This window comes from Mustela lutreola, chromosome X (genome assembly GCF_030435805.1).
Source record: "Mustela lutreola isolate mMusLut2 chromosome X, mMusLut2.pri, whole genome shotgun sequence".
Classification (NCBI taxonomy): Eukaryota; Metazoa; Chordata; class Mammalia; order Carnivora; family Mustelidae; genus Mustela; species Mustela lutreola.
In genome coordinates, this window is record NC_081308.1 from 63,296,997 (window position 1) to 63,321,962 (window position 24,966).

Below are 24,966 nucleotides of genomic sequence, written 5' to 3' on the forward strand. Positions count from 1 at the left end.
AGATGTGGTATATATACACAATGGAATACTATGCAGCCATCAAAAGAAATGAAATCTTGCCATTTGCGACAACATGGATGGAACTAGAGCGTATCATGCTTAGCGAAATAAGTCAAGCAGAGAAAGACAACTATCATATGATCTCCCTGATATGAGGAAGTGGTGATGCAACATGGGGGCTTAAGTGGGTAGAAGAAGAATCAATGAAACAAGATGGAATTGGGAGGGAGACAAACCATAAGTTTGTCTTATGATAAGTGACTCTTAATCTCACAAAACAAACTGAGGGTTGCTGGGGGGAGAGGGTTTGGGAGAACGGGGTGGGATTATGGACATTGGGGAGGGTGTGTGCTTTGGTGAGTGCTGTGAAGTGTGTAAACCTGGTGATTCACAGACCTGTACCCCTGGGGATAAAAATATATGTTTATAAAAAAAATTAAAAATTTAAAAAAAAAGAATTCATTCATTCACTTTACAGAGAAAGAGAGCAAGCGAGATAGTGGGGGTGGATGAGGGAGAGGGGGAGAGAGAGAGAGAGAATCTCAAGCAAACTCCCTGCTAAGCACAGAGCCCAACACGAGACTCAATCTCATGACCCTGAGATCATGACTTGAGAGGATATCAAGAGTCAGTTGCTTAACTAACTGAGCCACCTAGGTGCCCCCTGACAGAGAATTTAAAGAATAATCATAAGGATACTCACTGGGCTTCAGAGAAGAATAGAAAACACCAGTGAGACCCTTACCACAAAGATAAAAGAGTTAAAAAAGAATCAGAGATGAAGGGTACAATAAGCAAGATCAAAAGCAGGCTTGATGCAATGAACAACAAACTGGAAGCAGCAGAGGAATGAATTAGTGACCTAGAAGATAAAATAATGTAAAATAATGAAGCTGAACAAAAGACACAAAGAAGAATTATGCAACATGAGAAGAGACTTAGGGAACTCAATGAATCCATGAAATGTAGTAACATTCATATTATAGCAGTCCCAGAAGAAAGAGAAAAGTGGGCAGAAAATTTATTTCAGGAAATAATAGCAGAAAACATCCCTAATCTGGGGAAGGAAAGAGACATTGAGATCTAGGAGGCATAGAGGATTGCCATCAGTATCAACAAAAGCAGACCAACACCAAGACATACTGTAATTAAACTGGAAAAAGACAGTGATAAAGAAAAAATTCTAAAAGCAGCAAGGCAAAAAAGAGGCCCTTAAGGGAAACCCATAAGGCTAGCTAGAGATTTCTCAACAGAAACTTGGTAAACCAGAAGAAAGTGGCATGATATATTCAGCATGCAGAATGGAAAACATCTGCAGCCAAGAATACTCTATCCAGCATGGCTATCATTCAGAATAAAAGGAGAGAAAGAGTTTCCCAAACAAAAACTAAAGCAGTTTGTGACCACTAAATTAGCCCTGCAAGAAATATTAAAGTAGGGACTCTTTCAGTCAGAGAAAATTAGAGAAAATCTCCAGAAACAATGACAAAACAAATTATAAAATAGCACTAAATAGATATTTCTCTAGAATTACTTTCAACGTGAATGGACTAAATGTTCCAATCAAAAGACACAGGGAGTCTGAATGGATTAAAAACAAGACGCATTTATATGTTGCCAATAAGAGACTCATTTTAGACCTAAAGATACCTGCAGATTGAAAGTGAGGGGATGGAGAACCATTTATCATGCAAATGGAGCATAAGGAATAACCCAGAAGACATTGGGAGATGAAGAGAAGTGAGCTGGGAAAAATCGGAGGAGACAAACCATGAGAGACCGTGGACTCTGAGAAACAAATTGAGGGTTTTTGGGAGGGTAGGGGGTGGTGTGAGCCTGGTAGGGGGTATTAAGGAGGGTAGGTATTGCATGGAGCACTGGGTGTGGTGCATAAACAATGAAATCTTGGAACACTGAAAAAAATTTAAATTAAATTAAATTTTAAAAAAAAGAAAGAAAGAGTAGTAATACTTACATTGTACAGACTGGACTTTTTTGTTCTTGTATCTCCGCTAATATCAAGGTAATACTGGCTTCACAGAATGATTCTGAATGTGTTCCCTCCATTCCACAATTTGTAAGATTTTGATAAAGACTGTTACTAATTATATTTTATATGTTTGGCAGAATTCACCAAGGAAACCATGTAGTCTTGGGCTTTTCTGTGTTGTGAGATTTTTGATTCCTAATTCAATATTCACTTCTTGTTATTGGTCTAAGAAGATTTCTGATTTGTTAGGACAGCATTGTTAATAGTTATCTGTTATCACCCTACGTATTTCTGTGGTTAGCTTTTGTGTTGTTATCCATTTCTCACTTTGGTTTTTGGGTCTTGTCTTTCTTCTAAATTAATGGAGTTAAAGCATTACCAATTTTATTTTATTTTATTTTGGAAAACCTGGTCATTACTTTCAATGTTATGTTATTATTTATTCTGGTCTCTATTTTATTAATTTCTGATTTTTCTTTGTTATTTCCTTCCTCTACTAAACTTTAGCTAGACCAGAGCTGAAGGCAGACGCCCAACAACTGAGCCACCCACCAGGCATTCCTTTTTTATGTATTTGTTTTGAGACATATTTTTATTTGCTGTTTGATTTTTTTTTTTTTTATTTCTTAGATAGAGAGAGAGAGGTCACAAGTAGGCAGAGAGGCAGACAGAGAGAGAGGGGGAAGCAGGCTCCCTGCTGAGCAGAGAGCCCGATGTGGGGCTTGATCCCAGGACCCTGAGATCATGACCTGAGCCAAAGGCAGAGGTTTAACCCACTGAGCCACCCAGGTGCCCTGCTGTTTGATTTCTTTATTTTAAATATTTTAAAAAGATTTTATTTATTTATTTGACAGACTGAGATCATAAGTAGGCAGAGAGGCAGGCAGAGAGAGTGAAAGGAAAGCAGGCTCCCTGCTGAGCAGAGAGCCCAATGCAGGGCTTGATTCCATGACCCCGGGATCATGACCCAAGCCGAAGGCAGAGGCATTAACCCCCTGAGCCACCCAGGCGCCCCTACTGTTCGATTTCTTATTTGGCACCCTGCTTGTGCAGTACTATGTTGTTTAATATTTACATATTAATATTTGATATTTATACTTTGAGAAAAAAAGAAACAATACAACATATTGTGGGACAATATCATATAGTCTACTATATACGTAATTTGAAACCTAGGATGAAAAGAGATAAACAGGACAGAAAAAACATCTGAAGAGACAGTGGTCAAGAATTTTTCAAAATTAAAGACATCAAACCATAGTTGCAAAAATGCTCAAAGAATGGCAAGGATTTTTTTTTTCAATTTTAACCTAGATATACTATATTCGAACTGCTACAAAACAACGATAAAAGAGAAAATCTTATAGACAGTCAATGGGAAAACAAAAGATATCTGTATATAGAACAAAGATGAGGCTAACAGACTCCTCAGCAATTGTGCAAGCCCAACAACAGTGGAGTGACACCCTTAAAGTGCTAAAATTAAAAATAACTGATGGCTCTAAGTTCTACACACAGCAAAACTATGAAAAATAAAGGAAAAATGCTTTTTCAGAAAAAGATGGGTAAATTCAATAGATCGACACTACAAAGAATGTTAAAGTTCTTGAGGCAAAAGGAATAGGATATCAAACAATATTCTGGATCTCAACAAAGAAATGATTCAAGGCAGCCCTTAAAACATATATAAATTTAAAGAACATTTAACTTCTATTAACAGCTCTAAAAATAAATTTACAGCCTACTCAAAACTAAGAACAATATATTGAGAGTTTATAACATATGTAAAAGTAAAATGTACAATAACAATAACAAAAGATGGAAGGGAAGGGAAAACTGAAAGCATATCAACGTAAGATTCTTATATGACATGCATTAGTTAATATGTTCTCACTTTTTGGTTTGAACTTAAGTACAGATTTCATTTTCACCTGAAATAAATAAGACTGTTCACACATGTAAAGAGTTGAAAAAAAATTAAGTAAAGAAATACCATATGACCCAGTAATTCTACTACTGGGTATTTACCAAGGAAAACAAAAACACTAATTCAAAAAGATATATGCATCCTTATGCTCACTGCAGCATTGTTTTATAAAAGCCAAGATACAGAAGCAACCCAACTGTCCACTGATAGATAAGTGGATAAGAAGATGTGGTGTGTACACACACACACACACACACACACAATGGTATATTACAACTGCTGTATTTTTTTTAAGATTTTATTTATTTGAGAGGCAGAGATCACAAGTAGGCAGAGAAACAGGCAGAGAGAGAGAGAGGAGCAAGCAGGATCCCTGCTGAGCAGAAAGCCGGATGCAGGGCTCGATCCCAGGACCCTGAAATCATGACCTGAGCAGAAGGCAGAGGCTTTAATCCACTGAGCCACCCAGGCGCCCCACAACTGCTGTATTTTTTTTAAAGCATCCCTCACTTCCCCGCAGCTCATACTCAGGAGAGTAAAGATAATGTTGATAAAACTATACATTCCATCTACATTCCTTCATCATCTACTTATTTGGAAATACTCAAATTTATGAGCCTTTAGAGAACAAGGAGCAGATAAATAGAACAGAATTCAACAATTCTTCATTAGACAAGCAGAACACCACGGTCTAATTTACAGGGACCAGACTCAGATGGTAAAAGGCAGAAATTCATCTTCCATTACCTAAACAGATATTCTTTCAAAAGCAAAGAAGATTATAGAAGGGTTACTAGGTTAGAGTTCTTAGAAACCATTAACATTTGCAAGAGAAAGAACACAAAAAAGAACAGTTGTTGGAAACAAACAAAACAATTAAGGACTGTACTTAAGAATTTGTGAAATTTCCCTCACATCAATTTGATCTCTATTCATTAAGATACAAAATTTAACAAAGTCAGGACCACCAATTTAAGGGAAAAACTTTTTAAAAAAAGATTTGTTTATTTTCCAGAGAGAGTGCAGTGTGCGAATGGAGGGAGGAGCAGAGGGACAGGGAGAAGCAGTAGAGAGAATCTCAAGCCGACTCCCTGCGGAGCTCCGAGCCCAGTGTGGGGCGGAGCTCAATCTCACAACCCTGAGATCCTGACTAGAGCTGAAATCGAGTCGCATGCTCAACTGACTCTGAGTGACCGAGAAAAACTTTTTAAAAAGGTTAAAAGCATTACGTGAAAACTAGGAAGTTATTACTCTTTTTAAGTAAAACACAAGGCCTTATTGAGAATAAAATTGTATTTACCCATGCTTTTTAAGAAGCAAAATGATTGTTTTTGGTTTTGCTCTGGGGCACATAAGATTCTTTTCTCACATTCTTTTAAAATGGAAAGGTTTCTAAAAAGAGGTCCCTTTACTTCTCAAGGTTAAGGATTTTGTCTTCTTTATCTCTAGTACCTAGCAAACTACTTAATACTCAAATATTTTTTGAGTTGAAGTCAACAGGGAACAGAAAGGAAGGGAAATATGCTGGCAGAGATCTGGTGACAGTTTGTTCCAGATCTGAAGAATCACATGGAAGAAGCAATTAACGGAAGGAAGGAAATAAACAGCAAGAAGGATTTTGTACCATTTGGAAAGAAAAGCTGGCAAGTATGGGAAATTGGGAAGTTTTCTTTGTCTAGGTAAGAGAGTAAAAGCAGAGAGAACCAGATCTTAAAATCATACCAAAAATGCTAGTGGTCCAGCTTGGAGACAATTTTCTTAGATGTTAATGTTGGCATTTTCTTAAAGGGGTAAGGTTTAACAAAGCTAGGAGTGGAATTGAGGCAAAGGTAGGAATTCTTTTTGTTGTTAAAACTGAATTACTGATAAAATACTTAAGGGTGTGGGTCAAAGAAAGCAAATGCAATTAGAGTGAAGAAAAACAATCCAAGTAAATAATGAGCTGGCTACTGAAGCTGTGGAGATAGAAAAATTCTTCCTTAGAGAATGTGTAAAAGGTAACAAAAATAGAGAAAAGTCTTTCTTATGGGCCACATATGATTGCAGGGAGATGATGAAGAATATCTAAAAACAGATTTGGAAAGAGTGGTCCATGGGAAGAGGCATTTTAAAAGAAGAGATACTCAATATTTTTAAAAGAAGAGGCTAAGCCAAATGTGACCTTTTCTTAGGAAGGAATGAACCATTACAAACCTTTGAAATCAAGATGCTCCTGGAAAGGATGAAAGGGTTCTTTAAAGAGAATCAGAAAGAACTGCATCAGGGAAGGCAAACACACCAAATAGCACACTAAACTCTTTCTTGTGTTTTCTTTGAAGGTAGCACATTACCTGTTCAAAAGCTGTTGAAGCTTTTCTCCCTTGCTCTAGATCAACTGCAGCTGCCATAAGTAAACATGTTTTCTGTGCAATCAGAATTACTTGATCAGAAGGACAAAACTGGGACAGCTGATAAGAAATAACCAGAACATCATTGAATACTGTGAATTCTGCCAGGTGAACAGAAACAATCAGAATGAAAATCAGCAACATCCTGTCTGAATGAAAAAATTCAGCTGGAAAAACACATCTCACCTTAAAAATGATATAGACTATAAACACTGATTTACGGTTTTAATTTTATATTACTTCCCATTGTTTTTAAGAACCTTTCTGGAGATAAAAAGCTTCATTTCTTTGCAATTTTCCTATCTTCCCAGTGATAGGTACTGTCGTTTGGCCCTGTATTTCTATCTAGTGATTTATTTCTTGCTTTATGTTGTAATTTCTAAGTGATTTTTCCCCTGGCAAATAGATTTCCCCTTTGTATTGAATAGAGCTGAAATTAGCACATATATTGTCATGGTTGAAAGATACAATGTCAAATCTTGACAAGCATTATTAGGCATAACCTCATCATTAAGCCTTGTCCTCTAACTTTAGAAAAAACTCCCAGCTTTTACTACAATAAACCTCTAAGGCCCTTGGAATTCTTACATAGAACCCTACTAGTGCTATCACAAATGTTCAAACTAAAACTAATTCATTTCACCTAATTTAAATGGCAATTATACCTGAACTTTCAAAGACTATTTTTTCATCTCCCAAAACGTTTAGTGATCATAATCATCACTTTCACTAAATTAACAGCATTTCAAAACACCTTATCTCTCTAGGTCTCAGGTTACTAATACATAAAATGAGGGAGTTATGCTAGATTATCTCTATAGTTCTTTCTAGTTCTAAAACTCTTAACATTTAATCAACATATCAGATGATATACTCCTGAATGTGTAAGAGAGACATTCTTAGCCCCTCTCCTTTTATTTTCTCGTCAATATTGCTTACTTTCTGGCATTTAATCTTGACCTTGGAGAGTAATGACTATTTAAAAATGCTTATAATTGCAAAGTAAGCTTATAAATCCTTACACAAACAACCTGCTCTACGAAAAATTATAAAGTAGGCCCAAGATTCTTAGTATTATTTTTACCTCCTCATTTCCCCAGATAACTATTCTACACTCCTACAGATTTATAAACCTTCCTAATGTTTTATTGATTGACAACTTAAGAGTATTCCTTTCCTAAAGAGAGTTATATTTTAATATAGGACTCTGAGAGACTGAATTCCTTCAAAAGCAAAGAAATAAGTCTCTTATGGTAAAACTTTAATCTCTCTGATGGTTGTTTATAATATTTTGCTATGTGGAGAAATGCTTCATATCTGCACATTGTATCCTATAAGGAACAAATGCTCCTTAGGTCATTACTGTTTAGACATGTATTTTAAAAGTTTCTAGATTAAAAGCCCATGTCCCTTTATATTTTGCCCTTGAAAATAGCCACAGTGGTCTATCTTTGCTGTGGTCCATTCGTGAGATACTTACTAGAAGAGACTTACCTTATAAGAGAGGATGAAAAATTCTCTCATTGCCACTGGGTCTTTGCCACACTGCACAGCCAAGTTCCAAGCTGAAAGTTAATATGAAATGATAAGATTATGAAAATCTGTTTAATCTGTGCCATTATAATCTTTACTACCTACATTTTTAAATATTAATATACTAATGAGGAGTTTCATTAGTTTCTAAAGCTAACTTTAGATTTTTAGAGAAATTTTTTCAGGTAAATTTAGAGACTTTTATAACTTCCAATCTTTGAATCTTGCCAGTAACTAATGGAGGTAGTGCTGATTTTTTTAAAATAAAAACTGGGAACATGAAATACATTCTTTCTTTTTTTAAGATTTTATTTATTTATTTGACAGAGATCACAAGTAGGCAGAGAGGCAGGCAGAGAGAGAGAGAGGGAAGCAGGCTCCCTGCCGAGCAGAGAGCCTGATGCAGGGCTCAATCCCAGGACCCTGGGACCATGACCCAAGCCAAAAGCAGAGGCCTTAACCCACTGAGCCACCCCAGCGCCCCCCATATAATACATTCTTAGTTGGAATAGATCCCTCTAAAAAATAAGGATCACCAAGGAGTTCACCACCAGAATTCATAAAAGTATGTTAAAATTCGACAAAGAGGTGGGGAGCTAAGATAGCAGCTTGCCTCATCCCTTGAACACAGTTAAATAACTAATCAAATGATTCTGAATACCTAAGAAATCAACCCGAGCACTGGCAGAACAAACTGCACAACCAGAGGGAGAGAAGAGTCCACACTGAGGAAGGCAGGATGTGCGGAGATGTCGTTTTAAGGAGAAATGGGTCATGGGTGCTGTGGAGGGGAGGGAGCCCTGGTTATGGAGAAAGGCAAGAGACAGTGGAGCACACAGGGATATGCACAAGGTGAACACTTCCCCAAAGCCACTGGCTAGGAAAATGAGAGGGGCTGATTTTTGTGAGTTTTTGCCACCAGTGGGGCTCAAAGACTGGATATTTAGAGGTCCGTGGGCATGGCTTGGATAGAGCCATAAGGGCACTGCTGCACTCCTGGAAAGAAGGCAGGCAAGTAAACCTGGGGGAAGACAAGGCAATGTGAAGGTTGCCTCTGGCACATGGGGAGAGACTATGCACTCTTCTTGGAGCACATCTGTGAGAGGTCTCATTCTAGGAGTTGCCTCTCCAGGGACAAAAAAGCGAGCCAGCAGGTGCATTTCCGCCCCCTAACCCCCCAGCATAGGCAGAGATACATGCTGAGGGCAGCTAACCAGGATGCTGGTTGTTTAGGTTGCTCTGCTCCTTGCACTCTGGGGCAGCTGCCCTTCGGGGTCAAACCTGCATCACCCCCAACAGAGCAAGACTCTCCCCAGAAGACAAGAGCAGGTCCCTGCTACCCAGTTCGCTAAAGCTTGGAGTTTCAGTGGTTAGCACACTTGGCTAGGATAGAGCCCAAAGTGAACTACACTGCTTCAGGCAGGCAATCAACCTGGAGACAGTGTGAAAAGAGCAATCTGAAAAATGCCTGTATATACAAGAGGAAACTATTCGCTCTTCTGGGAGTGACTCCCTCAGAACAGCAAGCACGGAAACCACACTCCAGGAAAAATGGAGCTGGCTGATGCCTTTCCCCTCCCGTGCTCCTCGGCATAAATGAACTTCAGGAAACAGAACAGCATCAACACTGGCTTCCTAACCCGCTAATACCAAGTCTTGGCCCCACTGTGCTCTGTTGGTACTGCCCTACTCTGGCAAGTGTGCCTCAATCCCAGTGTAGCAGGCCCCTTCCCTGGAAGGCCAGCAGAAACCTCTGCATGAACCTCAACCACCGACCAAAAAGTTTTGCAAGGCTTCTTCAGTTCTAGTAGAAGTAGCATCAGGTCTCATTTAACAAGCAGACCAGAGCCTGCCTAATTAAAACTCCCTACATGGGGTGCCTGGGTGGCTCAGTGGGTAAAAGCCTCTGCCTTCGGCTCAAGTCATGATCTCAGGGTCCCAGGATGGAGCCCCACATCGGGTTCTCTGCTCAGCAGGGAGCCTGCTTCCTTCTTTCTCTCTGCCTGCCTCTCTGCCTACTTGTGATCTCTGTCTGTCAAATAAATAAACTTTAAAAAACAAACAAACAAACAACAACAAAACACTCCCTACACTCTGGCTAAGGTCCAAACAATGTCCGCTGCAGGCAAGGCATGTCTCTGCAGACAAATGACCTGAGGAATAAAGCAGTCAAACCACAGCAACAGAGTGCACACAGCACATATAAGAGATACTCCCTTTAGTGCCCAGGCCGTGAGCACTAGGTGACCTCTTTTTCATACAGCCATTACTCTCAGGAGCAGGAACCATAACAGGCACACACAGAAGAAAGAGACATAGACAAAATGCCAAGATGGAGGGATTAATCTCAAAAGAAAGAACAAGAAAAAAAAAGAAAGAAAGAACAAGAAAAGGTCATGGCTAGAGATATAATCGAGACAGATATAAGTCACATGCCTGATACAGAATTTAAAGCAACAATCATAAGGATACACACTGGGCTTGAAAAGAGCATGGAAGACTTCAGGAAGACCTTTATTGCAGAGATATAAGTTAAAAAAACAATAAGACATGAAAAATGCAGTAATTAAGATTCAAAACCAACTGGATGTAACGATGACAAGGATGGAAGAAGCAAAGGAACAATTAAGTATAAAGAAGATAGAATAATAGAAAATAATGAAGCTGCACAAAAGACAGAAAGGGTAGTTATAGATCACGAGAATAGACTTAGGGAACTCAGTGATTCCATCAAATGTAATACCATTCATATCACAAGAGTCCCAAAAGAAGAAGAGAAGGAAAAGGAAGCAGGTTTATTCGAGGAAATCATAATTGAGACCCTCCCTAATCTGAGGGAAAAAACAGACATACCAATCCAGGAGACACAGAGAACTCCCATTAAAATCAATAAAAGCAGACCAATAGCAAGACATACTGTAATTAAATTTGCAAAATGTGGTGATAAAGAAAAAAATTCTAAAAACAGCAAGACAAAAGAAGTTCTTAACTTTCAAGGGAAGACCCATAAGGTTAGCTGCAGATCTCTCCACAGAAACTTGGCAAGCCAGAAGGGAGTGCCATAATATATTCAACATGCAGAATGGGAAAAATCTGCAGCCAAGAATACTCTATCCAGCAAGGCTATCATTCAGAATAGAAGGAGAGAGAAAAAGTTTCCCAGACAAACAAAAACTAAAGGAGTTTGTGACCACTAAATCAGCCCTGCAAATAATATTAAAGGGTACTCTTTGAGTGGGAAAGAGAAATTTAAAAATGACAAAGACTAGAAAGGAACAAGCAAAATCTCCAGTAACAATGACAAAACAAGCAATAAAATGGCACTAAATACATATCTTATCAATAATTACTGTGAATGTAAATGGACCAAATGTTCCAGTCAAAAGGTATAGGGCATCAGAAAGGATAAAAACACAAGTCCCATCTATATGCTACCTACAAGAGACTCATTTTAGACCTAAGGACCTGCAGATTCAAAGTGAGGGCATGGAGAAACATCTATCCTACTAAGGGATATTTTTAAAAAATGGGAGTATCGATATTTATATGAGACAAACTGGACTTTAAAACAAAGACTATAACAACAGACAAAGAAGGGTCCTATATAATAACAAAGGGGACAATCCAGCAAGAAGATGTGAGAAACAAACTGAAGGTTTTGGAGGGGAGGGGATGGGTGATGGGTGAGCCTGGTGGTGGGTATTAAGGAGGGCACATATTGCATGGAGCACTGGGTGTGGTGTATAAACAATGAATCTTGGAACACTGAAAAAAAATTAAATTTAATTAAAAAAAGAAGATCTAACAATTATAAATAGTTATGCAACCAAAATTTGGGCACCCAAATATATAAAAAATTACTAACAAATATAAAGGAATTCATTGGTAATAATACAATAATAGTAGGAGACTTTAATACCCCACTTATAGCAGTGGACAGACCATCTAAGCAGAAAATCAACAAGGAAACAATGGCTTTGAATGACACACTAGACCAGATGGACTTAACAAATATATTCAGAACATTTCATCCCAAAGCAGCAGAATACACATTCTTTTCAAGTGCACATGTGACAGTCTCCAGAGGAAATCACACACTAGGTCAAATCAGGCCTCAACAAGTACAAAAAGATTGAGATCATAACTTGAATATTTTCTGACTATAACACTATAAAACTTGAAGTGAACCACAAGAAAAAACTAGGAAAGGCCACAAATACATGGAGGTTAAACAACATGCTACTAAAGAATGAATGGGTCAACCAGGTAACCAAAGAAGAAATTAAAAAAATACATGGAAACACAATGGTTCAAAACCTTTGAGATACAGCAGAAGCGGTCCTCTGAGGGCAGTATATAGCAATATAGGCCTACCTCAAGAAGAGAAATCTCAAATAAACATCCTATGTTTAAACCTATACTAGCTAGAAAAAGAACAACAAATGAAGCCTAAAGCCATCAGAAGAAGGGAAATAATAAAAATTAGAGCAGAAATAAACTATAAGGAAACTAAAAAAAAAAACAAACAGTAGAACAGATAAATGAAGGGGCATCTGGGTGGCACAGTCAGTTGGGTGTCCATTTCTTGGTTTTGGCTCAGGTCATAATCTCAGGGTCCTAAGATCAAGCCTCTTGTCTTTCCATGATTTCCTCTCTCCCTCTACCCCTCCCCTCTGCTGTGCTCTCTCTTAATAAATAAATATTTAAAAACAAAAACAGAGCAATGAAACCAGGTACTAGTTCTTGGGGAAAAAAAACCAATAAAATTGATAAACCTCTAGTTGGATTTATCAAATAGAAAAGAGAAAGGACCCAAGTAAAGAAAACCACAAATGAGAGAGGGCAAATAACAATCAACACCACAGAAATACAAACAATTGTAAGAGAATCTTATTAAAAATAATATGCCAACAAACTGGACAACTTAGAAAAACATGGATTAATTCCTAGAAACATATACATTACCAAAACTGAAACAGGAAGAAATAGAAAATTTGAACAGACTGATAACCAGTAAAGAAACTGAATCAGTAATCAAAAATTTCCCAAACAAACAAAAGTCCTGGGCCAGATGGTTTCACAGGGAAATCCTACCAAATACTTAAACAAGAGCTAGCACCTACTCTTTTCAAACTGTTCCAAAAAATAGAAAAGGAAGGTGAACTTCCAAACTCATTCTATAAGGCCAGCATTACCCCAATTCCAAAACCAAACAAAAACTCTACTAAAAAATGAGTACTACAGGCCAATATCTCTCATGAACATGGAGAAGATCATCAGAACGTTAAAAACAGACCTGGCCTATGATCTAGCAACTGCACCACTAGGTATTTACCCGAAGAATACAGAAATACTGATTCAAAAGGCTACATGCACCCTGATGTTTTTATAGCAGCCTTTTCTACAACAGCCAAATTATGGAAACAGCCCAAATGTCCATCAACTGATGTACAGATAAAGATGTGGTATACAGGGGTGCCTGGGTGGCTCAGTGGGTTAAAGCCTCTGCCTTCGGCTCAGATCATGATCCCATGGTCCTGGGAATGAGCCTCACATTGGGCTCTCTGCTCGGTGGGGAGCCTGCTTCCCTCTCTCTCTCTCTGCCTGCCTCTCTGCCTACTTGTGATCTCTGACTGTCAAATAAATAAATAAAATCTTTAAAAAAAAGATGTGGTATATATACTCAGCCATAAAAAGAATGAAATCTTGCCATTTGCAACAATATGGATGGAGCTACAGAGTATTAGGCTAAGTGAAATAAGTCAGTCAGAGAAAGACAAATACATATGATTTCACTCATATGTGGAATTTAAAAAATAAAACAGATCAACACAAGGGGAAAAAAAGACAGGCAAACCAAGAAACGAGACTCCTAACTATAGAGAACAAAGTGAGGATTGCTGGTGCTCAGGTGGGCAGGGGGATAGGTTAAACAGTGATGGGTATTAAGGAAGGCATTTGTGATGAACACTCGTTGTTGTATGTAAGTAATGAATCGCTGAATTCTACACCTGAAACTAATATTACATTATATCTTAGCTAACTGAAATTTAAATAAAAATTTGAAAAGAAAAAGAGTTCAGCAAAGAACAGGGTACCCTAGAATCAAAGGCTGAAAGAAATTGTTATATTCACATCTTCCACAGAGCACTGGAAGTCTCCATCTGGCAACATTAAGCATAATCTTCACATTGGAAAATTAAAATTAAAATTCAGTAAAAGAAGTATTGGAAAATAACTTTTCAAAATTCCAAAAGATCGAAGTCATTAAACCTTTCTACAGTTTAAATGTGTGTTACTTTCAATTAGTTGCGTAAGTTTCTGAGAAGCCAGATTGCTGAGTTTATTCCATTTTCTCCTAGCTTAGAGTCCAAGTAAACCCCATAAAGCAGAAGAAAGATTCACGAAAACCAGTCTGCTTTGTGACATTGCTGCTTAATTGCTCCTGATTACTTTGATAAGTAATAACTGTAATAACTGCCTCCACAATTTTTATACTTGATCTCAGCCAAAAGGCCGAGAAGCAATTGCCTCTACAATTTTTAAGTGTTTTTACTGAAATTAAGCCTAATAAAGTAAATTACACATCTTATAATTGGTTAGCTTGATGAATTTTCAAAGTGAATATAATGATGTAACCAATCCAAATCAACACAGACCTTGATCATTACCAAAAACTCAGAAGCAACCCAACCACCCTTATTCAAGTCCAACTCCCTTCAAGGGAAACCACTATCTTCAGTTCTAATATCATAAATTAAAATTTTGCCTGCTTTTTAAATCACATATAAATGAAATCAATGTCTGACTTTTGTTCAACATTATGTTTGTGAGATTCATCCAATTTGTTGCATGTAGTTTACTTTTTGTTTTTATTTTTTTATGTAATCTCTATGGCCAACATGGGGCTCAAACTCATGACTCATAACTCAGAGATCAAGAGTTGCATGTTGTACTTACTGAGCCAGCCAGGCATCCCATAGATAGTTTATTCTTGATGAATCAAATTTAGAGATAAGTTAGGCATTCTATATTAAATTTAAGAGCATAGCCTTGGGGACCTGCAGTTGTAAGTCCTCATTTTTATCTGGGACCTACTATGTCCCAGGTACATATATGGTTTTGTTTAAAATACTTACTAGCCCTATGAAGTATGTATAATTGTTCTCCTTTAATAAATAATGAAACTGAGATTAAGGAAGTTATCCTTATACCCACATCTACACATAAAAGAGCCAGAATTTGGGGCATCTGGGTGGCTCAGTTGGCTGGGTGTCCAGCTCTCAGTTTCAGCTCATGTTGTGATCTCAGAGTCATGAGATCAGGCCCCATGGGCAGCGGGGAGTCTGCTTGTCCCTTTCCCTTTCCTCCTCCCCCAGCTCACTCGCTCTCTCTCAAATAAATAAATGAAATCTTCTTAAAAAAACCCCGTAATTTGAATCCACCTATGTCTGATTCTACCACCACCCAGCTTCCCATAGCTACAGGATATCCTCTTACCTATTTTTCGAAACCAATGAGCTTCATTAACCCTTGAGTCTGAAGTTGAGGCCTCTCCATTGAAAGACTGGGAGAGTTTCAGGAGTGCTGCATTGAACAGAAAGATTTTATAGTGAGGTCTTCTACTTCATACTCTAGCAAAATTATTACTACTGCCCTAAAAATAGTCACACATGAGTTTGAAATTAGAAAGTTCTTTTTGTTTATGTATGTGCATAGGTACATACCAAAAAGTAATTAAAATGACACAAAGCATTACCAAAGCTCCAAGAAGCAGTTAACTCAAACTCTGGTGGGGAAAAACACATCTTTGGAGAGATTTAAAATTTTACCTAATCATTCACCACCTGAGGCAGAAAGATAGGATTTACACATAAGGAAATAAAAGAATAAGAACAATCATTAAAAAGACTGAAATGGAGGGGTGCCTGGGTGGCTCAGTGGGTTAAAAGCCTCTGCCTTCATCTCAGGTCATGATCCCAGGGTCCTGGGATCGAGCCCCGCACTGGGCTCTCTGCTTGGTGGGGAGCCTGCTTTCCCCTCTCTCTCTGCCTGCCTCTCTGCCCACTTGTGATCTCTGTCAAATAAATAAATAAAATCTTTAAAAAAAAGACTGAAATGGAGATTGAGAACTGGGAGAGTATTGATAGGCTGCTGTAATACTTATTGAGCTCCCACAGCAAGCACACCAAAGAACCAGAACATGTTATCATCATCACAAGACATTTATTACATATCCATATACCCTTCTCAAAGGTAAGAATACCAAACAGCCAAGTTTGAAAACATCGGTTTCTTTTTCTAAGATTTTTAAAAAGATTTTATTTATTTATTTGACAGAGATCACAAGTAGGCAGAGAGGCAGGCAGAGAGAGAGGGGGAAGCAGGCTTCCCGCTGAGCAGAGAGCCTGATGTGGGGCTCAATCCCAGGACCCTGAGATCATGACCTGAGCTGAAGGTAGAGGCTTAACCCACTGAGCCACCCAGGTGCCCCTTTTTCTAAGATTTTATTTGGCAGACAGAGAGACACAGCAAGAGAGGGAACACAAGCAGGGGAAGTGGGAAAGAAAGAAGCAGGCTTCCCGCCGATCAGGGAGCCCGGTGCAGGGTTCAATCCCAAGACCCCAGGATCTTGACCTGAGCTGAAGGTGCACACTTAATGACTGAACCACCCAGGCGCCCCTGGGTTTCTAAAAGCCTTGGTTTCTAAACCACTTTGTTATATTTAACATCTTAGTGATAGGTATTTGAGGTGTAAAATTGAACTAGTGAATAAAGAGAAGAGAATTTCTAAGATGTTCTGGACACAAGGAAGTAGGTACTTGGGTAGTGGAAATAGGAAGAGCTGTTAGGCAAAAGTGACACTGGCTAAGAAAGCACAGCGTTGGAAAAAAGAAATTGATGTGGCTAGGAGGTTAGCTTAAAGTGAAGAGGGAGGAGTTATTAGTAGATAGAGGAGATGACACAGCCTTGGGTAGTTTGATAAACAAGTTTCCAAAATAAAAAAGTAAACTATCTGAATCTGATTCAGAGGGCATGAAAATTAACAGGGTGCACAGCATTTTTATTTGTCTTGATCCTTTTTCACCTGTTCTATTCTTAGGTTAGGATCAAGTAGCAATAAGGACAGACAGAAAGGACAGAAGGAAAGAAGGAACTCTCTTTAAAATAAATTGGAATATGGATGCCTGGGTGGCTCAGTGGTTTAAGCCTCTGCCTTCGGCTCAGGTCATGATCTCAGGGTCCTGGGACTGAGCCCTGCATGGAGCTCTCTGCTCAGCAGGGAGCCTGCTTCCTTTCTCTGCTTGCCTCTCTTGTCTGCTTGTGATCTCTCTGTCAAATAAATAAATAAAATCTTTAAATAAAATAAACTGGAATGAAAGGAGAGAAGAAATCACATTTGGAAATGAATGTTAGTGATGACAAACTTTCCTCTGCTTGTGAATAAAGAAACCAAAGTAGACTTCTATGGCAAACATTAATAAAAGCATGAAGCTTAACTCAAACATGAAGTCTGTCTGAGTCATGTACCTGGAGAATTTAATAGAGGACAGAGGGAAGATGAAGGACTGAAAATAACCAAGACGGTATTTACCTGTATTCAAGCAAGTCAAAAGTCTATCCATTTCTTTCTTTCTAAAAAATAAAGAAAAGAGTATTTTCCTACTGTTCCATTCCAAAGCTTTACTACAAAAAAGTACCAAAATGAGACCCCAAGAGAGCTACGCAAAGATAATGCAAAATTGTGAATTTCACTGTTCAAGGTTCCAACCTATCATTTCAACCCTATTTTTCACTACAGGATACTGTTCCTCATTCCCCAGTGTTCTCACATTTTTTCTGTCTTCCCCTTCTACTCTTACTCTGAGTAAAGGATTTCAATGGCTGAGGGTCACTGAATTTGAAAGCAGAGGGTGATTTTTGTGATTTTCAAGCTTTTTCTTTTTTGAAGAAGGGAATTAGAACCCTTGTTTCAAATAAACTTTAATGAAAATCTAATATACAAGAAAAGATGTAAGTTTACTACTCTTTGGAACCAGTGGTGGGTAGAGGCCTAGAGCCTCATTTTCCTGGAAGTCCCTGAGGCAGTGCCACAGAATTTCCAGGGTTCTGAAATATATTTCAAAAACCACTTATCCAGTCCAGACTCTTCATTTTATAGATGAGGAAACAGATCTGGAAATGGAGGATGATGTGTCTAATATCATGTAATTAATGACAATTCCAGGACTACTACACAGGTCTCTTGACCCTTTGTCAAATTTCCTTAGGGGGTATATAAATTTTAATGGAGGAAAACATGTCACTTTACTGAACAAAGGAATGAATATGGAAGTACTGGCAAGCTCAACTAAGGAAGTTAAGAGGAAGTAGAGTATACTATTAGACTGGAATTATCATGAGGAGCTCTAGTATTACATAATAAAGACCATGCTTCAGGAAAAGTAGAGCATTCTCATACATAAATATTAGAAGTCTGGTTTACTTAAAATAACTTCTTAAAGTAAACTTCACTGATGTGAGTTTCAGCTGATCTAAAGTTGACATCCTCACTTATTTAATTCAGTGACTATAAAATAAATAAGGGTCCATTAACGTAAATACATAGTATAAAATAAGAATGAGGACCTGGATAGGGATGTATATATAGTCTATTTAAAAGCCAAACTGCTTTAAAAAATTTTAGCACGGGAGTTGTTATAACACTTAGGTAGATACTGCTAAATGAAAACCATCAGTTTTTTAGAAGAGAAAGGAACTTTAAAAATTACCCAGTCTAGCTTTTTTATTTAACAGATGAAAAAAAATAAAGCTTAGGTAAGTTAAAATAAGTTGTTGTCTAAGATGAACTGGAGTTAGTGAAATAACTGAAACTGGAACTCAATTCTCAGACTCTTCCACTGAATGGGCTTTTATTTTTTTTTAAATAATCTTTGTTAAATAAGGTTCTGACTGTTCTCTGAAAACACTGCTAGCAGATGTTCTTTATGACTATATTTATTATAAATTAATAAAGATCTATTTTTAAACTATTCTGTAATTTAAGTTTACCATTAATTTAAACAGGATTCCTTTCCCCATTTCCAAATTGGTTTTAATGAATAAGGTTTGACTATATGTCACAATTACATAGAATATGAAGCACTTAAGACCAGTACTAAAAGTCTTCTTGTAAATAACTAATTGATACTCAGCTACTTAAATAAACTGAGTGACTATTATATGTCAGAACTGTCCTAGGTTTCAGAGATACAATATAAATATAAATAGTCCTAGTCCTCAAAGAAATCTTATAATCTACTAGCTATGTTTGATTTCTGAGTTTCTTTTCTTTTTTAAAAATTTTAAATGACTTTTTAAAGTTTTGAAAATTGCAGTATAGTTGACACATAATGTAACACTAGTTTCAGGTATACAACACCGTGACTAGACAGGTCTACACATTATGCCATGTTCACCACAACTGTAGATGCCATCAGTCTATTACAATATCAATGTATTTTAAAACTTTTTATTGTGGAAAATTTCCAAGATGTTTCTATGTTAACTGACAAGTGCATCCACATGTACCCATTACCCAGCTTCAGTAATTATTAAACTCATCATCAATCTTGTTTCAATTCTACCTCCACCCATTCCTTTCCCTTTCCTATTATTTTGAAGCCAATTACAGACTTCCTATCATTTCATCCATAAATATTTTAGGATGTATCACTAAAAGAGAAAGATTCTTTAACAAAACATAACCACACTATCATATGTCTAAAAATTAATGTCTTAATATCATCAAATATTTGGCCATTATTAAGATTGAAGATTTTTTCAATATCTTTTTTTAGTTTTTTGTATTCCCTTCTAATATAGTCATAGAGTTTGCTAAGAAGAGGCAAAATTTATGCTTGGGTAAAATTTGTGTCATGAAAAAAGTTAATTCATCAGTCCAATATTATCTTGGTCACAGATTATTTCCCAAAGAATTTAGCTGAAGAAATGTATTGCCTCTGGGTACAAATTATATATAAAGCAAAAGCAAAATAAGAGATACACTATTATACAGTTTCTATCTAAATAGAGAATACAGAGATGAGCAATTACTTCTCTGAAACTTATCCCTAAACAAGACCTGCAATAGAGTTTTCTTTCAAATCATTAGGAGGTAGTGAATTTTGTGAATTAGAAACTGGTGACCTAATTCTTCCACCAAGTGTTAAGTTCTTGATGTCTTATGCCATAGAAACTCTGAGCAGAAAGATATTTGAGTACTCCTGGCTGAGCTGATACAGATTCACAATCAGTGAGCTGACCAGGTTATATGTTTCTGTGGCAAAGTAAGAAATATAACTATATATGTCTCATGTTAAGAAAGGGGGAAATAGATGCAATACAATAGTAAATCATACCTAACATTACTGAGGGCTTAGTAAGTGCTTGGCACTCTTCTAAGTGTTTTCACGTATTTACTCATTGAGTCATCACAGCAACCCTGTAAGGTAGGTACTATTCTATTCTCGTTTTACAGATGGGGAAATAAAAGCCCAGGTTACACATCCAGTAAGAGGTAGAGCCAGGATATGAACCCAGAAAGACTGGCCCCAGAGCCTATATTGATCTTACTATACTGGACATCTCTCAACATAAGGTTTATATTAGAAGTTACATATAATTATTCTAATGGAATCATTATTATTATTCTAATAATAATTATTCTAATGGAATAATTTCTGTTGAAATAACTTACTTGCTTTCAGATTCTGGCATCTGAGAAACTCTTGGGAGAACTAGACGAAACAAACACCTGTATGGTAAAGTAATACAAAAACTGATGCTTAGGAAAAACCATGTGAAAGAGTATTTACCACCTTATTAATCTTGATTACCCCAGGAGGCAGAAGTGAGAAAAGAGAGGGTAAGGAGGAGACTAATTTTATTTTACTTACAGATCTTTGTATTGTTTTAATGATTGTAATGAAAACATGCAAATTTTGTAAGTTGGGGAGAGTAATTTAAGAAAACCATTTAAAAGCAAAAGTTCTGTTTATGACAAATTCTTAAATAGTTCCACTGTTTATATATCACTGCTCCAAATCACCTGCTAGAACATCAGATATGAAATACAAATCTTAATGTTTCTTAAGGAGCCTGGAGCTGGCCTTTGGGTACCATGTAAACTAGAACGACTATTCTTTCAAGGGGACCTGACAGCATGATGAACTAACAAAATAAGGTAGCTTATAAAGTTTTAAACGTTAAAAATCTTCTTTAAAATACCATCTATCCTGAATGATTTTAGATACTTAACTGACTGAAGGAATGTAAGTAACTCAAGACTCCTCTGATAGTTATTTCTGTGACTCCATTCCTTTTCAAATGTAGTTGACCAGGGATGCCTGGGTGGCTCAGTTGGTTAAGCAGCTGCCTTTGGCTCAGGTCATGATCCCAGCGTTGTGGGATCGAGTCCCACATCGGGCTCCTTGCTCGGCAGGGAGCCTGCTTCTCCCTCTGCCTCTGCCTGCCACTCTGTCTGTGCTTGCTCGCTCTCCCTCTCTCTCTCTGACAAATAAATAAAATCTTTAAAAAAAATGTAGTTGACCAATAGGAAAACCACTATAGAACCCTTCTGGTTTCTGACTTTGCCAATGACATATTCTCAGTTACATTAGAAGCTATCATGCCCTAACCTCATCCTCTATCTTACTACTGTATGTAAAAGTTCCCTTTTGATAAACCATTTTCCCTCACAGAAAGAGAAAAGGGGGAAAAATCAAATTCAACTGATGTCTTTTTTTTAAAAGATTATTTGAGAGTGCATGCGTACGTGTAGAGCAGTGGGGAGGGACAGAAGGAGAGGGAGAAACAGACTCCCTGCTGACCAGGGAGCCCAAAGAGGAGTTTGATTCCAGGACCCTGAGATCATGACCTGAGCCAAAAGCAGATTAACTGATTGGCACTCCCAACTGATATCTTTTTTTTTTTTTTTAACTTTAAGCATCCCTATCAAATTTCCAGAGACATTTTTCACAGAAATAGAAAAAAAAAATCCTAAAATTCATATGGAAACACAAAATACCCTGAACAGCTAAAGCAACCTTGAGAAAGAAGTATAAAAAAGCTGGAGACATCACACTTCCTGGTTTCAAACTATACTACAAAGCTATAGGAATCAAAATAGCATGGTGCCAGCACACAAAAAGAACAGAATAGAGAGCCTAGAAATAAACCCACGTATAAACCATGTATAGACCATGTTAACTAATATTTGAGAAGAGAGCCAAGAATATTCAATGGGGGGAAAGACAGTCTTTTCAATAAATGTTGTTGGTAAAACTGGATATTCACATGCAAAAAAAAAGAAATGGGGCCACCACCTTTCACTACTCACAAAAATCAACTTGAAATGGATTAAACACTTAAGACCTGAAACCAGTAAACCCCCTGAAAGAAATCATAGAGGAAAAGCTCTTTGACAGTGACTTTTTGGACAGGACACCCAAAGCACAAGCAAAAGTGGGCAAGTGGGACGGCATCAAACCACAAAGCTTCTGTATAGCAAGTGAAACAAAATGAAAAAACCTACAGAATAGGAGAAAATACAAACCATGTATCTGATAAGGGGTTACTATACAAAACAAATAAGGAGCATATACAGCTCAGAAAACAAATAGAAATAAATAAAACAAAATAGAAATAATCTGATTTAAAAATGGCCAAAGGACTTGAATAGATATTTTTCCAAAGAAGACATGCATGGTCAACAAATACATCTTTTCAGATGCTGAACATCACTAATCATCAGGGAAATGTAAATCAAGACCACAAAGAGGCATCACCTTACACCTGTTAGAATGGCCAGTATCAAAAAGACAGATAAGTTTTGGTGAGGATGTGGAAAAGAGGAAAACCTTTGAAATCCTTGGTAGAAACAGAAATTGGTACATTAGAAAATAGTATGGAGGTTCCTCAAAAATTAAAAACAGAACTACCATATGATCCAGCAATCCCACTTTTGGGTATAGATCCAAAGGAAAGAAATCACTATCTCAAAAAGCTACCTGAACCCTCATGTTCACTGCAGCATTATTCATAATAGCCAAGACATGGAAACAACCTAAGTATCCACTGAGAGATGAATAGCTAAAGAAAAATGTGATATGTACACACACACACACGAATATTTTTTAAAGATTTTTATTTATTTAATTGACTGACAGAGACACAGTGAGAGAGGGAACAGAAGCAAGGGGAGTGGGAGAGGGAGAAGCAGGCTTCCCGCCAAGCAGGGAGCCCGATGTGGGGCTCGATCCCAGGACCCTGGGATCATGACCTGAGCCGAAGGCAGCCGCTTAATGACCGAGCCACCCAGGCACCCCACAAAGGAGTATCTTTTTAAAATTTATTTATTTGAGAGAGAGAGAGAGAGAGTGTGAGTGCAGGGAGGAGTAGAGGGAGAGAAGAGAGTCTCAAGCAGACTCCACACCCAGCACAGGGCCTGATGTGGGTCTTGATCTCATGACCCTGAGATCATGACCTGAGCCCAAATCAAGAGTCAGGCACTTAACTGAATGAGCCACCCAGGTACCCCACCCCCACAGGAATATTATTTAGCCACTGAAAAGAAGGAAATCCTGCCTTTTGTGACAACATGGATGGACTTTGAGAGCCTTGTACTAAGTGAAAAGACAAAGAAAGACAAATACTATACTATCTCACTTATGTGATGAATCTTTTTTTAAAAAAGTGAAAAACACAGAAACAGAGTAGAATGGTGTTTGCTAGGAGCTGGGTATGGAAGAAGTGGGGAAATGTTGGTTAAAGGGTATAAACTTCATATTGTAAGATGTATAAGTTGGGGATCTAATGTAGAGCATGGTGACTATAGTTAATAAGACTGTATTATATATTTGAAAGCTGGGAAGAAACTAAATCTTAAATGTTCTTACCACACACAAAGAAACTGTAATTTCATGAGGTGCTAAATATGTCGACTAATTTTGTTGTGCCAATCATTTCATAATATATGCATGTTTCAAGTCATCAGGTTATACACCTTAAATTTATATGTTATATGTCAATTGTATCTCAAAAAAGCTTGGAAAAAATTTAAAATAATAGTTGGTATAGTAGGCCTGATCACATCATATCAGTACTATTTTGACAAAGTTTATAGACCCAGAGTAACAGGAAATTCTTTCACATCTACAGGATATGAATCACTTACTTTAAAGCTGTAAGGACTTGTTGCGGGTCTTCTGAATATCGAGCTAAATATTCCAAAGCTTTTCCTGCCACAATTTGTTGTCCATTCTAAAAACGACAAATAAATTACAACTCAAAGTGGTACTTACAAAATGTTACCTGTATTCCTGTCCCCTAAGGACAAGAAAAAAATCTGAACTTGTTCATTTTATATTATCGAAAGAGCCAATGCAAGATGATAGAATGAAGAAACAACTCATTGACAAAAACAGAACAGGTTCATATTGGCCTCAGAAATCCACTCCTCCCTACCATAAATATTTAGACTGGCCAACACTGCCATGAACCCACTAAGACTAATCTTATTGTGATCTTTATCCCTGTTCATTGGCAGTAACCAAAAGAACCCCAGACCTTCATTTCTAGTACCTGAATCCCCATAAAGCTCTATAAACCCCTCTTTTTGCATTTCTCCCCAACTCCCCCAACCTTTCCACATATGCTTTCTGAAGTTCATTTGTTATCATCAAAATCTTCTCTGTGAGCAACCCCTTCCCTGAAAGTTCCCTTAACATTCTTTCTGTAATGGAAATCTAGATCCCACCAAGGATACTGCTTCCAAAGAAGCCCTCTGAAGTAGTGGTGATTTTTCTCTCATTTCCCTTCTACTCATAGAACTGGAGATGGAGTAGGCAGTGTTTTTGCTCTTCATTGCTGTTTTAAAAATTATTCTCCCTTTCCCAACCCCCAAATCCCTAGCTTTGAATTTCCTGCAATCAGACTATATCACCCACCAATTCATTGTGCTGACCTACCAGCTTTCTGGCCATTTCTTCCCATTTCTTGATGACTTATCTACTGCACAGTTATTTTCTCAAAAAACTACTCCTGTCTTAGTTTTTGGCACTTTCAGTATATAGATAGATGATCCTCCT

The 24,966-nt window shown here is 37.5% G+C and overlaps 1 protein-coding gene across 2 annotated transcripts in view; it reads right to left on the bottom strand.

The window, feature by feature from the left end:
* TEX11 (testis expressed 11) overlaps positions 1-24,966 on the bottom strand; it is a 318,657-nt gene that overhangs the window by 86,537 nt on the left and 207,154 nt on the right. For both annotated transcript variants that reach the window (XM_059156761.1, XM_059156759.1), the window contains exons 19-24: positions 24,054-24,139; positions 20,577-20,633; positions 17,433-17,473; positions 15,338-15,424; positions 7,799-7,869; positions 6,248-6,364 (exon numbers count right to left, since the gene is read on the bottom strand). In XM_059156761.1, the coding sequence (XP_059012744.1) occupies positions 6,248-6,364; positions 7,799-7,869; positions 15,338-15,424; positions 17,433-17,473; positions 20,577-20,633; positions 24,054-24,139 (459 nt within the window). The remainder of the gene's footprint in view (positions 1-6,247; positions 6,365-7,798; positions 7,870-15,337; positions 15,425-17,432; positions 17,474-20,576; positions 20,634-24,053; positions 24,140-24,966) is intronic.